We start from the raw sequence: 12,902 nt of genomic DNA, 5'->3' as shown, positions 1-12,902 counted from the left end.
CAGTGCCCAACCAGCATCCAGACAAGACGCCTGCTTTCAGTCTCAGAAGACACACCGAAGAACTCAGCCTGCTGCACATGCCTGCATGGAGCGGTCATGAGAAGTAGGAGAGGCGCAGGCTGGCTACCTCCAATACACACATGCCCCCCTATCAAACGCCAAAGAATGGTGTATCTGGCCTCATGCAAAACTGCCTGCGTGCCAATCTCTTGTGTGTACCACCTTGGGTGCCGTAGATGGAGACCTAGGCAGAATAACGCAGTGTTCTGAGAGTTGGAGATCCTAGAGATCCAACGACAGCAAAATTTGTGGGTCAGCTAAAATAAAGATGGGGGAAGAGATCAAGATAGATCCTGGAACATTCCGACAATGGGGAAAAGTGGACGATGGAAAGAGATATACTTGCCTGCCTCATATACAAGCTCTCTAGCCCAAAGTATCAATCTAGCTCCCGTTTCCCACGAGTTTCCTGAGATTCTGCTCAATCTCAGAAAAGGCCGTTGTCGCACTTCTTCCTCACCATTTTTGGGAGGTCTCATAATTCTGTAATAATTTCATTCTTTTCTATTTCTTTGTCGTATCCCGATCTGTTCCCCAACCAATCCCGCTGTCCGAGTACCTAAGGACAGGGCCTGTTCCTTGGTTGCATCCACTTGCTCGCTCTGCCAGCCCCCCTCGGCTGTTAATTGTCGCTGCCCTATAACACCCTAGAAGCCCCCCAAGCCGCTGTAGGATGACGACGTTTGTCTTCTAATTGATGCCCACCCGGTCCAAGGCCCAAGGAAGTGCGCGTGTCGCTTCGTCCCGGATTAAACCCCCTTCAGGATCATTGTCTCTTCCCCCAATCCCCCTCCAAATTAGGACTCTCATTTCGAATATCTCACATTGTCCAGCTGTTCGTTCTGCTTACGGCTTTGCTTCTTGTCCCTTTCGGACAGGTCAACGTTTTTGTTAGCGCTACTCGCGCATCTGGACCGAGTTTTTCATTTCTTTTGGCTTGTGACTCTTGCACCAGTCTCAGTCGCATGACGCTATTTCCAGGCGTCGATCCTTCCCGTTGCAACTAAAACTACCCCGCTACAACCACCAAATACGTCGAAGTACATTCATACTCCAGATCAAGTCGTGCGAGCGCTCGTGGAAAGCCTCGACCTGTCCAAGTGACCGACTGACGGACTGGCCAATCTCTTGATTTAGATACTAGATCAGCGCGTTCAGGGACTCATTTCATCAAAGGCGTTTCCTGTAAACAACAGTCGTCATGTCTTATCGAGTTGGAGGAGGTCGCGGCAGCGACGTTGGAGAGCGCGATGGTCGCTATTACTATGACGAGCCCCGCCGTGGCCCGCCCCGTCGTGAGTACGACGAGGTCGAGACAACCTTTGAGCGTCGGGAAGAGCGCCGAAGCCCTCCAAGGCGAGCGCCCGTCCGAGAGTACGAGGAGACCGACATTTCCATCCGCGAGAGAGACAGTCGCACGCCGGCTTTCCTGCGAGAGGAACCCCGCCGCGAGGCTGGCCCGCTTGTGCTCCGTTCCCGCGAGGTCGAGACAATCGATCGCCGTCGCCCTCGCAGTCCAAGTCCCGTCCGCGAACAAGAGCGCATAGTCATTCGCCGGCGCAGTGTGTCACCTCCCAGGAGGGAAAGATCGCCGCCGCCGCCGCCCATGCAAGAGCTCCGGAGGCCCAGGTTCATTGAGCGATCGCCGTCTCCAGAAGTGCGTGTAGATACACGTGAAATTGTCAGAGTGGACCGACGCAGAGAAAGATCTCCAACTCCTGAGAGAGAACAGGAAATTAGAATCATTCAACGTGAGAGGCAACGAGTTCCCTCCCCGAGTCCTTCACCACCACCGCCGCCGCCGCCTCCCCCCGTGATTCGTGGCCCGACGATTGAGCGAGAAGTCATTACGCATTATCGCGACATTGACCATGGTGAGTTTTAAATCCTTTCTAGTCCACTTGAGGCAACATTTATTGATTCTTGACATAGGTGTCGAACGTGTGCCCCCGCCGGCTCCCGCCCCAGCCCCATATCCTCCGTTCCCACCGCCAGCACCAATCATTGAGCCTCGCCGCGGAAGAGAGACCGAAACAGACATTGACATCTATACTTCGCGCCATGAGACAGAAGTAGATATTCATAGACACAGTCGCTCTCGTTCAAGACCAAGACCAAGACCAGTCGCACCTCCACGGGGCCCATCGTATTATGATGACGAGGTCGTTGTTCGAAGCGATCGGGATCGTCTGCAGGTCGAGATAGAGCGTGACCACAAGCGCTCCCGTTCTGTTGCGCCACCACCGCCTCGTCCTGATTACTCGGAGGAGGCCGAATACATTACAGGCAAGATCGACTCGCGGGGTCGTATGGGCGAGGCATACCACGGTGCAACCAAGGACTGGACTATTGTCGATGTTCCGCCTGGCACCGAACGTGTGAAGATGGACGGTGTAGGAGGAGGAGGCGCCGAGGTCACATGGCAGAGGTACAATGGCGTACGACGTGCCAAATTCATCCCCGAACGCGACGAGCGTCCCACGCCCCGTCCCCCTCCCCCTGCGCCCGGTCCTATGCCCATCGTACCTTATGCCAGCAGTACAAGTGTCAGCGAGACCACTTCCGACCGTGATCGCTTGAGTGTCCAGATTTACGACAAGCACCGTGACAGCTCTCGTGACAGACCTGTCGTGGAGGATGTGCACGACACGCGCATTTCCATTCGAGATCGTGACCGGGACCGGGACCGCGGCCGACGTCCTCTCAAGAAGCAGCATGACATGTGGACTGAAATTACCAAGGACTTGGTCGTTCGAGAGGCCATTGAGCGTTTGGGCTACGAATATGAGGAGACAGAGTATTTCTTCTACGTGATGGAGTATCTTAAATACGTGAGTTTGAAACCAATTTAGCGCAATATCTGCAAACCCCACGTACTAACCCAATCACAGGAGGATGTTTTGGAAATCGTCAACTTGTCCGACTCTATCCGCAGGGCTCGTAGAGACAGAGCTAGAGAGATCGAGTGGGAGAGAGAAGCAAGAGAGCGGTGGGAGCGCAAACACAGACACCATCACAAGCATCGTGACTGGGACGACGAGAGGGTTGTTGAGCGCGAGGTCATTTACGAGCATGAACGCAAGCCGGTACGAGGATATCTTCACTAGTTTCTGGTGAAATGGTTTCGTCTGGGTGAGACGACGCCACCTCTGATTGAAGGACAACATCTCTACCGTACCTTGAACGAAATTTATGACTGTGAAGATTGGATAGACCGACGATTTCTGTTGATGAAAAGGCTGAGATGATTGGGGGATTTCTACTTCTTCATGTATCAGTGGCAGACTGATCAAGGCATTATGGCTGGGACTGACCTCTTCTTGCTATCTCGCTGGATATTTCCTGCCTTTTATAGGACCATTTTCAACTACATAGCGCGGGCAATGGGCATGGAGAGGACGCGAACTGTATCTAGAGATATGAACGCTACAGAATTACGACTCATGATTGATGATCTTAAAATAAAGCGCTTTGAAGAATTGCTCACCGGGAAGCTACCGAATACGGGAGGATTCTATGGGCATTGTACATCCAAACTTGAGCCCATGTTTTAGGGATTATATTCTTTCTTTATTCAAAAGAGACGGGGACTACTTGGGTCAAGTTATAATTTGCCTTCTCTCTTCAGACCCTCCCACAAGGCAACGGCAGCCAAGCACTTTGCGTCCCGTCTGCCCTCTTTCCAAAGATCCTTCATCTTAATGAGCTTCAATGTGATTCTCTCGCCATCATCTCTCAACCCAGTCAACTTGCCCGTCCACTCATCAAGGCTCTCCCTTGCCACCCGCCGCTCGTGAACAAAGACTGGGATAAACTCGTCGCAGCCGCCGGCCGACGGATACACGGCTTCAGGGAGGTCTTCGTCCACATCCACACTGCTGCCGCCGGACCGTTGCTGCTGCTGAGGCTGGGCGTCGCTTCCTTGCGCCCCCGCCACCAAATCGCTCAGATTCGTCAGCTCCGACTCCTCAATCACCAGCCCGAGCTCCTCCTCAATCTCCTTGGCCGCGGCGCCGGCAAACGTGCCGTTATCCACCATACCAGCCGGCAGCTCGACAAAACCCAGACTGCCCGCGGGGATGCGCGGCTGCACGGTCAAGACGACGCGGCGCTCCTCGGCCTCGCGCGCGCTGCCGGCCTCGACGTCGTCGGGGACCAGCAGGACGAGCATGGCGACGCTGGGCCCGCGCAGGAATATGGCGCCCGGAAGGCTCTCGTCCCGCGCGTTGCGCACATCGGCCTGCAGCTTGAGGAAGCCGACGCGCTTGCCCCCAAACAGGTCAAACGATTGGATCGTTACCTGGCGCAGGGCGTAGGGCTCTGCGCGAAAGGGGTGTGAGGGGTTGGTGTGCTGCTGCGCCAGGGACTTGGTCAGTCTGGTGAGCCAGCGCTGTTGGGTGTTGTTTGGTTAGCCTGGACATGATCAAATAGCCATGCAGTGTTTGAATACTCACGTTTAATGGAGAAAAGTTCTCGAGCATCTCTTGGGATAGACCCTCGGGCACGACAATGTCAACGTCGGCCGCGGATAGCCTTATGGTCGTCATGTTGCGAAATGATATACTGGCTGCTAGTGGCGCAATTGGACGGTAAAGGCGAGTTGAATAAATGGTTCGCAAGATGGATTTATTGGAACTGAGATGGATGTTGACTTTGAACGGAGCGTTGGAATGATCATTTCTGGGACTTTATATGTATGATTTTGAACACCCAACATACATCTCAGCCCTTCAGGCAGTCATCAGGCAAGGTGACTTGCATAGTGGGCGGGTATTTACAGATTCAAAGACACCAGCATCATAGACCCACTAATCCCAGGCAAACAACCTCCACTGCCAGCGTAGCTATGCATACCACTTAATACCAGCAGCATTAAATTAAAAACGACAAACGAATCAACATGTTTGGGGACCGCTGCAAAAGAAGGTACACCAAAAAAAGCAAAAAGAAACACTTGGTATGCTCCGAATCGGGGAATCGAACCCCGAGCTCCGCGGATTCACAGATACGTATCTTGAAAACGCGAAATGTTGACCGTTACACCAATTCGGATGGAGCTGTTGCTTCCAGGTGTCCGGAAATCGAGGGTCTTTTTGCAATCTATATAATTCAGATCTGCGGAGCTCAACTTTTTATTAGCGTCAGTCGAGTCCAACTAGCCAACTGAACTGTCAAGGACGTCATTTGGTGGTCGATTAGCAATGAAAGACAATAACTTAGGAATTTATTCTTTCGAATATCTGCATTCAGATAATATTATGGTTTCTTGTCGTGTATGTCGGTGGCTGGTCAACATCTTGAATCGGGACTCAGTAGCACAATACACCAGAGCCCACACTACGACTAATAGTGACACTATGATGTATGACAGTGGGTGTAATACGTCTTTTGATATTCTGATATCACAAACGTTTTGGGCCTGCCGATGATTTGTGGGAAATTTGACAATATGATACCGAGTCACCACTTCGATCGTGATTTTGTGCAATTTTTACGTCTCATATTGCTGCACTCAACGAAGCATTCCTACTCTCATGCTTGAATGTTGAATCACAAACGAGAGGGTTTTTATCAGAATAACTTTCTGCGATGAATCATTGCCTCATTTTTAAAATCATCGACGAACTCGCTACAAGTCTTGAGTCAAATGTAGGAGCCAGATGAAGATACAGAGATCAAGCACATTACACTTGAAAGTTTGAACCAGCTGAGTAATTTGATGAGTTTCCCTTCAAGAACTATCGGTCCTATACCCAAGCATTTTTACCATGAATATTTCAAACCAAGTGCGCACCGCTCCGAGTCTTGATTATCTCACCAGTACAATTTCCATCCTTCATGGCATACAGATACGCCTCGGCCACATCCTCGACCCGGCCCGCGCGTCCAACAGGTGCCCGAGCCCCCGCCTCGCGCAAGAAGGTATCCTTTTGCTCGGCCGTCATTGTGGTGTCCCAGAGCGGCGTATCCACCAGGCCCGGCTCGACGGCATTGACGCGCACGGGTTGGAGGTCCAGGGCCAAGTTGCGCGCCAGGCCCGTCAGGCCGGCCGCCATAAAGGCCATGAGCGACCAGCCCGCCACGCCCTTGTCGGCAATGGATCCCGTCGTCAGCGTCAGGCTGGCGTCGGGCTTTGAGCGCAGGTGCCGCCCTGCCGTCTTGCCTACGAGGACCGGTACCACGAGGCGCATGTGGCCGACGTGTCGGATCGTCGCGGTCGAGATGTTGTCGAGGGGTGGAAGCGTCAGGCTATCGGCTGCCGTCAGCACCACATGGTCAATGGGTTGGGTGCCGCCGGCCTTTTGGAACAGGGACTCCAGATCATCCTCGACCGTGTCTTGGGAGAGGTCGCAGCCCAGTCCCACGAGATTCGCTGAAGCGTAAGTCGTCTTGATGTCTGTTACTGCTGCATCTGCGCTCTTCTGCGAGGAGCCCACGAGTGTTACTATGGCGCCGGCTTCGAGGGAGGCCTCGACAACGCCGCGGCCAATGCCCTTGCTGCCTCCGATGACGAGGACGTGTTTTCCGGCGAGCTTGTTATACTTTGACATTTTCTTGGGAGAACCGTCTAGCTTTGCGTGAAATGTAAGATAATGCTAGTTGTGAGAGTTGTATGATGGTTGATTCTTAGCTATTGGGATTTTCGAGTTTGTCTTGTCCTGGTCAACGTCAACTCATCTATCACCTTGGTCTTCTTCCTTATATACATGTTTAGCATCACAAATCAGTAAAGCAAAAGTCGAAGCCGGAGTTAGTGCGCCGTATATTCCATACCAGAAAATCACATCGCATCAGGCACAAGGAGTCCAGAAAGACCGGCGGTAATAAGTCCGCTGAGAACAGTCACATTTCACGAGTGTGGCTTCATGTATGAGATATTATTCATTTGGCGTCGGCGTTAAGAGCATGGGCACAACCTACTTCCATTGCTTATATCTGCAAGACCAAGGTCGCCTATTGCTTAGTCCTGTGCTCGATTGGTACAACGGAGCATACATTGTAGTATAGATGTGTAGGTCGGTGTTAGCCAGCACTCTTTACGGCAAGTCCTATCCCCTCAGTAAGCCCGGGTGAGACACAAATACAAGCTTCAGTACAAAGTTTAGGTCGCCTCTTGTCGTAAATACGAGTTGATAACTATATACTTGAAAGTACCAAACACTACATTCAATCTCAGGCGCCCCATGTCTTAATACAGCATCGCTTATGCATTTGCGGCCGCAGCAAGCAACAACTCCATGAACCCGGCATTTGTTTCCAGAATATTCTGCTTGTAAGTTGCCGCTGTAGGGTAAAAGCCGCAAGAGGCAGCATTGTTGGAGAAGCCAAACTCGACAGTGAAAGCGTGGACCAGACCTAGGCTGGGATCGGCAAAGTGCCTCGAGTACGAGTAGTCGTCACTGGCACCCGAAGTCGGGTAGAGTTCGCTAGCCTGTTCCACGTCGTACGATCGACCGGTAGTGGCCTTCATGGACGCGCCAATGGTTTTGGCCGTCTTCTCGTTCAAGGCCCAGTCCTCGGCAGTAGTGTACTCGGAATACACGAGACCGTTGCGGTCGGGCGAGACACCACGCGCCTTGTTGTACGTCGAGTTCAAAAAGTTCATGCTGGGATCTGTAGACTGGTTGTCGTCGCTTCCCCAGCTGTAGAGAACTACTCCGGCGTCCGAGTGGAGATCAAGGAACCACTCAACATTGGCATGTGTGTCGAGCACCCATTTGATGCTCTTGGTCTCGGGCTCAGAGAAGGCGGCTGTTCCGTGATACGTCTCTGATGCTGGACTTGTCGAGGCAACACCGGATTGGACCGAGGTAGCAAAGAGGTTGGGAAAGTCCCAGAGAAAGTCAAAGTTGCGGTTCAGATCGACACCGATAGTGGCGGGCCGGCCAGTGGTGGCAGAGGCTGGGTTTCGGTTCTTCCTCCAGCAGCTGTTCGACGACTGATCGTATGCGACACCGTCGGGGTTGCTCAAGGGCACAAACACGATTCCTGCTGACAAGGCAGTCTTCACTTGAGCCGCCGTGTAGGTCTTGCTGCCGTACGTCAGGCCCAGGTTGTTCTTGTTGGCGTAGAGAAGATCCGAGATGAAGTAAATCACATTGTCGGGACCGCCACGCTCTCGGGCATGGATACCGGCATTGATGTAAACGCTGTATGCGTCGGTGCCATTTCCAGTGCCGCCCACCTTGGCACCATAAATACTCCTCCCCTCGTAGGTGGTGTAAGGAGCTGTGAAAGTCTCAATGTCGTACACAGTGGCCAATCCCTGGAGAGCACTGCTGATTTCTTCAACGTTGAAAATGAGACCTGGAGTAGTCGATGCTGCTTGGGTACCAAGACCGCGGGGAGCGATAGTACCATTGGAGAATCGATCACCCGTACCAATCGACAGTCCATTGTTCGCTCTTGGGTCGACCCGGCCGGAGCGACGGACGACTCCAGCTTTTTCGTCGGCCGTGAGGCAGGCTTTTGATAGGGCTGCCAGGCCAAGAAGGCTGAAAACCTGCGTACTCTTCATTTTTAGAACAGGATTTGAGGATGCCGAATCAGGTCCTGTGTCTGAATGTCAAATTCTTTCGACTTGGTCCGATTTCGAAGCGCTCCAACTGCTGATAGAGTTTTCTCGGTGGTTTACCGTATGCAATCTTCAAAAAGAGTATGTTATTCAGCAAGAAACCTTGGATGGTACCGGAGTATTCCCGCTCTTGCAGTGACAAAAATACTTATAGTATTATACAGGAGACAATTGCTCGGATTTGTAGACACAGATTCTGAGGAGTACAACGGACCAACGACGGCTCGCCCACTTCTCTCGTTCCTCGTGAAGTTGCGACATCCGGCATAAATATATTTCGGCAAGCCCATCAATAGAGAAACCATCCCTGTTCAAAGGTCGTTACCACCTTACCCGGAACAAAATAAGCTTAAGCGACTGGAATGAAAGACAATGCGCGCCGCCATGGGGGTCAGTCAGGTGGGTGAGGTGGTGCTTTGATTGCGACCCAGAATAATGATCCAGACTTGATCCAGGCCAGGAAAGCCAATGGCCTCCCCGTTGCTAGTGGCTGGCCAGGCATGTCGTCATTGGCTGTAAAAGGATGGTGCTGCTGAAGAAGCAACTCTCCTGCCCCAGATACGGTAGCGGGAGGGTTGTATGTCTGCTACTCGTGTGCTTTGCTAATTTTGATGCCGATGCCCCTGGAACTTGACAAGTTCCGGGGTCTGGATGCCGAATCGGGAAGGTGGGTTGGCTCTCCGCCGGTATTCGACGATACGATGCCACAAAGTATCGGTGGTGAATCTTTTTGCGGATAGGAATTCTTGGCAAGCAATAAGAAAAGCAGTCTAGGAAACCTTCTTTGGCACGGCATCTAGGAAGAAAAGAAAAAGACAGAAATTCCGGTATGGACGCAAGCCAAGACAATCGTTGGTGTCAAAAATTGTGCTGCAAGAGAGCGCTTCCACATGAATTGAACAACTTGACTGTTATGAATGTGGAATTGCAGGTATCAGCAAATGGACCCGAAATATGTCATGCCATAACGTAATGTAAATCTCGTTCGATTTTACTCCTATAGGGATCAAATTTTGAAGGCATATCGCTTGTTGAAGTCGTGTCCCAAGGAATTATCTTTCCTTTCTATAGTCTTTGTCTTAAACCGGCACGTTTACCCGTCGCTGATGATGCAGTAGCTATACACGTCACTTGAATCATACATCTCACCTATATTTCTCATACTTGGCCGCCTCCTTCATAAGTCCTTCAACCTTTGCAATCGTCTCTGCGTCGTAGATTTCCTCCACTGTCTTGTCACCCTTGAAAATTTCCTTTTCGTGTCGCGCAGCCTCGTCCTTGGTCATACAGACCAGATCGCTCAGCTTGACATCAGTGGACTTTTGGTCACCAATGCTGATCAATGTAGATTTTGTAGGCTTGCGCCACCTAAGAAGAGCAAGACGTGTGGATAGTCCCGTGATGGCACTCCTGCCTCTAAAAACCTCTTCGGTCAAGAAAGCCACGTCGCCCATCGTGATTGGGATCTTGAGGCCGAGGGCAATATTGGGGTCATGGCCCGGAGTCATGAGTCGAAGAATCTTCTCCTCACTGCCCTGCAAAGCAGCAAGAATACCATCGTGCATCTTGTCTCGGCCCTTTGCTGGAGAATAATCCAATGGGTATCCTATGATGAGTTAGCAATCGCGCCAGGACAGACTGGAGAAAAATACCAAGACATACCTGTGATCGATAGAATTACATGGTTTGCTACCGTGTAGCCAAATACAGCTGGCATGGTGCCCAGTACAGGCAAGATACGAACTCTAAAGTCTGGCAGCACTCCGAGATCTCCCACTGAGCCCTTGGTGAATTCGTCCTCGGGCAATGGCAAGAGCTCGGCCTTGCCTTCTCCAGATTTTTCTGTAGAGAAAACGGTCGGTATGCCCTTGGTGATGCCCTTGAGCTTCAATCGTCGTCTTGTGGCTCGGGAGAGTCTATCGTCTGTGCTGGAGCTAATGTCGCCAACCATGATCCTCGTGGGATCGCTCTTGCAGCCGGCACCCATGGCCGAGATCACTGGAATGTCGTGTTTGTAGCAGTATTCGAGCAGCGAAACCTTTGTGTCAATGTTGTCAATGGCATCAATAACAAAGTCTGGCTTCTGATCATTGTCTTGCCACGGCTGCAGCAAGCGGTCGGCCGATTCGTCCCAGTACTTTTCCTGGCGCAGGTCAAACTTGGTCCACGGTGTAATGGCAATGAGCCGTTTGTGCAGACAGAGAACCTTGGCAGTTCCTACATCCGCCAGCGTAGCCACTGCATGTCTGTTGAGCGAGCTCAGTGTGACCTGGTCAAAGTCGACGAGCCGGATCTTGGACACGCCCGACCGGGCCAGCGCCGCAGTGGCATGCGATCCCACGCCACCGCAGCCCACGACAACGACAAAAGCGTTGCGTAGCTTTTCCAGCCCCTCGGGCCCGAGAAATACCCTATTGCGCGCCAGCTGCTCGAGGATCAGCTCGTCGTCAAAGTCGCCGGCCTGTGCGCGTCGTGCGAGCTCTTCGTTCCGTCGGTCTTCTTCGTCTGCTTTCGAGGAGGAGGGTGAGGCGCCGCCAAAATCATTTATCTGCACAGCTTTGCGGTCAGTAAGCCTGGGAACACATGAATAGGCCTTGAAAAGCTGGAGAAGACAAGGCAGGGAAGTAGTATAGAACATACCGACCGTACTGTATCGTCGTTCTCTAGTTCGGGTATCGAATGTTTGAGGTGGCTGATGCGCGACTCTCGCTGAAGTCGTTGGTATCCAAGAATCGTTCCCGCGACCACTGCGCCAGATACTACGGCAGTTGTCGCAAACTGGACGTGGGAATTGGACGCCGCCCGCGAGAGGAATGACGCCATTTTTTTGGTGTTTTCGCGAAACGAAGGAAATGAATGTAGGTGTTGAAGCTCTCTTTGTGAAATCTAGTAACAATACATTACAAATTGCCTAGAAAGCAAGCAACTCATCCAGAATTTGGGGTTCTGCGTTGAATTGCAAGATTTGTTGTAGCTGTCAATGAACCAGGCGAGAAAAGATGTGTATAATGTAATGTAAAAGTTTTGTGGCGCTGCATGTGCCTGCCTTGTGGCTGGCAGCCGCTGTTTCTTAGCGGCATCAGAGCCGATGCCGGATTAAACATCATATCCATGCAGCCCTGTCCGTCCCTGCAAAGCTTCCTACCTACCTCAAAGGTATGTACCTACATAACACATAACATTACATGTAAGAAAAGATTCTCAAACTGACTACATCTGGATTCTACCTAAATATTCCAGCAATGACCCGACCGTCTTTGGTATTTTATATGCCAAGTCTAAAATGCAGCGATGCAACTCATCTGATTCCAGTATCCGAAATACGTGTTCCACTGACCAGCTAGCATACAATATAACTTGATCATCATCTCACCACAACAGACCAGCAACCCCAAACGCCGTTGCAATCAATGCCAGGCTTGCTCTGACTTTGCTCAGGCGCACCCACTTGGCGAGCAGCGCTGCTGTCTCGCCCTCATCAAAATCCTTCTTCTCCGCGAGACCCTCCGTGATGGCGTCGCCCCGGCGGTGCAGCTCGTCGTTGGTCGGCACCATGGCGAACACCGTGTAAGGGTAGGCGGACATGGCAATGGCTCCAGCGGCAGCAAACAGCAGCCAGCGGCCAGGTTTTATGGCCTGGCCATGGGAGCTGAAGAAGGAGGCAGCGCCGAGTGCAATCCCGCTGAATATGGCCGACCCGGGACCGACGCGGTGCCCACGCCAGTATATCTCCTGCCATTGTCTGTTGAGGTGGCTCACGGCACTGGCCGGCTTCTCGGTGGAACGGACTAGGAAGCCCGATGCTGAGGCTTCCGAGCTATGCAGTGGCGGATGACCCAGGAATACAGTCGGAATCGTAAGGTAATTTATGGTCGTGTTCATGCTGAAAAAGACAGTGGTAGACAGGACACCTAGCAGTCCACATGTGAGGGTGGCCTTGTGGCTGTCCATCTCCGGCAAGTGAAAAGTCATATTTTCTCAAGAGCGATAGCTAGTATCAGTGTGACGGTGTGGATTTGAATTGGCTGAACCATACGATGGAATCATTGATCGTGGAAGCAAGAATTTGTAGAGAATTAATTCTTGTTGATGGTGATCTTCACTAGCTGCTGACCGTCCACGTATCCATCGCCCATGACGTTGTTTTTAGTTACTACAAGCTGCGGCTGAGTTTCTTGTAAATCTTGGCTAGGACATTTCTATTTTATTTGGGTTGTCGGCATCTACCAGAGACTTTGCTTTCATGAAGTTCTAGTCTTTCGATTTC

General features: G+C 51.8%; 6 protein-coding genes across 6 annotated transcripts; 1 reads left to right on the top strand and 5 right to left on the bottom strand.

The window, feature by feature from the left end:
- Positions 1-1,261: 1,261 nt before the first annotated feature.
- On the top strand, positions 1,262-3,167 carry PFICI_02326 (uncharacterized protein; the record flags this gene model as incomplete). The annotated part of the gene is made up of 3 exons (XM_007830907.1): positions 1,262-1,934; positions 2,029-2,891; positions 2,952-3,167. 3 exons carry the CDS (start codon positions 1,262-1,264, stop codon positions 3,165-3,167), a joined length of 1,752 nt encoding a protein of 583 aa, XP_007829098.1.
- Positions 3,168-3,664: 497 nt separating this feature from the next.
- Positions 3,665-4,607, bottom strand: PFICI_02325 (uncharacterized protein; the record flags this gene model as incomplete). Its single annotated transcript, XM_007830906.1, has 2 exons — positions 3,665-4,450; positions 4,515-4,607. 2 exons carry the CDS (start codon positions 4,605-4,607, stop codon positions 3,665-3,667), a joined length of 879 nt encoding a protein of 292 aa, XP_007829097.1.
- Positions 4,608-5,837: 1,230 nt separating this feature from the next.
- Positions 5,838-6,611, bottom strand: PFICI_02324 (uncharacterized protein; the record flags this gene model as incomplete). Its single annotated transcript, XM_007830905.1, has 1 exon — positions 5,838-6,611. One exon carries the CDS (start codon positions 6,609-6,611, stop codon positions 5,838-5,840), a length of 774 nt encoding a protein of 257 aa, XP_007829096.1.
- Positions 6,612-7,264: 653 nt separating this feature from the next.
- On the bottom strand, positions 7,265-8,578 carry PFICI_02323 (uncharacterized protein; the record flags this gene model as incomplete). Its single annotated transcript, XM_007830904.1, has 1 exon — positions 7,265-8,578. One exon carries the CDS (start codon positions 8,576-8,578, stop codon positions 7,265-7,267), a length of 1,314 nt encoding a protein of 437 aa, XP_007829095.1.
- A 1,202-nt stretch (positions 8,579-9,780) lies between these two features.
- On the bottom strand, positions 9,781-11,458 carry PFICI_02322 (uncharacterized protein; the record flags this gene model as incomplete). The annotated part of the gene is made up of 3 exons (XM_007830903.1): positions 9,781-10,241; positions 10,298-11,237; positions 11,276-11,458. The coding sequence occupies 3 exons, from the start codon at positions 11,456-11,458 to the stop codon at positions 9,781-9,783; spliced, it is 1,584 nt and encodes a 527-aa protein (XP_007829094.1).
- Positions 11,459-12,004: 546 nt separating this feature from the next.
- Positions 12,005-12,607, bottom strand: PFICI_02321 (uncharacterized protein; the record flags this gene model as incomplete). Its single annotated transcript, XM_007830902.1, has 1 exon — positions 12,005-12,607. The coding sequence occupies one exon, from the start codon at positions 12,605-12,607 to the stop codon at positions 12,005-12,007; it is 603 nt and encodes a 200-aa protein (XP_007829093.1).
- Positions 12,608-12,902: the final 295 nt, after the last annotated feature.

The sequence above is a fragment of the Pestalotiopsis fici genome (genome assembly GCF_000516985.1).
Source record: "Pestalotiopsis fici W106-1 unplaced genomic scaffold PFICI_Scf_2, whole genome shotgun sequence".
Taxonomy (NCBI): domain Eukaryota; kingdom Fungi; phylum Ascomycota; class Sordariomycetes; order Amphisphaeriales; family Sporocadaceae; genus Pestalotiopsis; species Pestalotiopsis fici.
The sequence above is the reverse complement of the archived record's forward strand: the minus strand, read 5'-3'. Positions and strand labels throughout refer to the sequence as shown.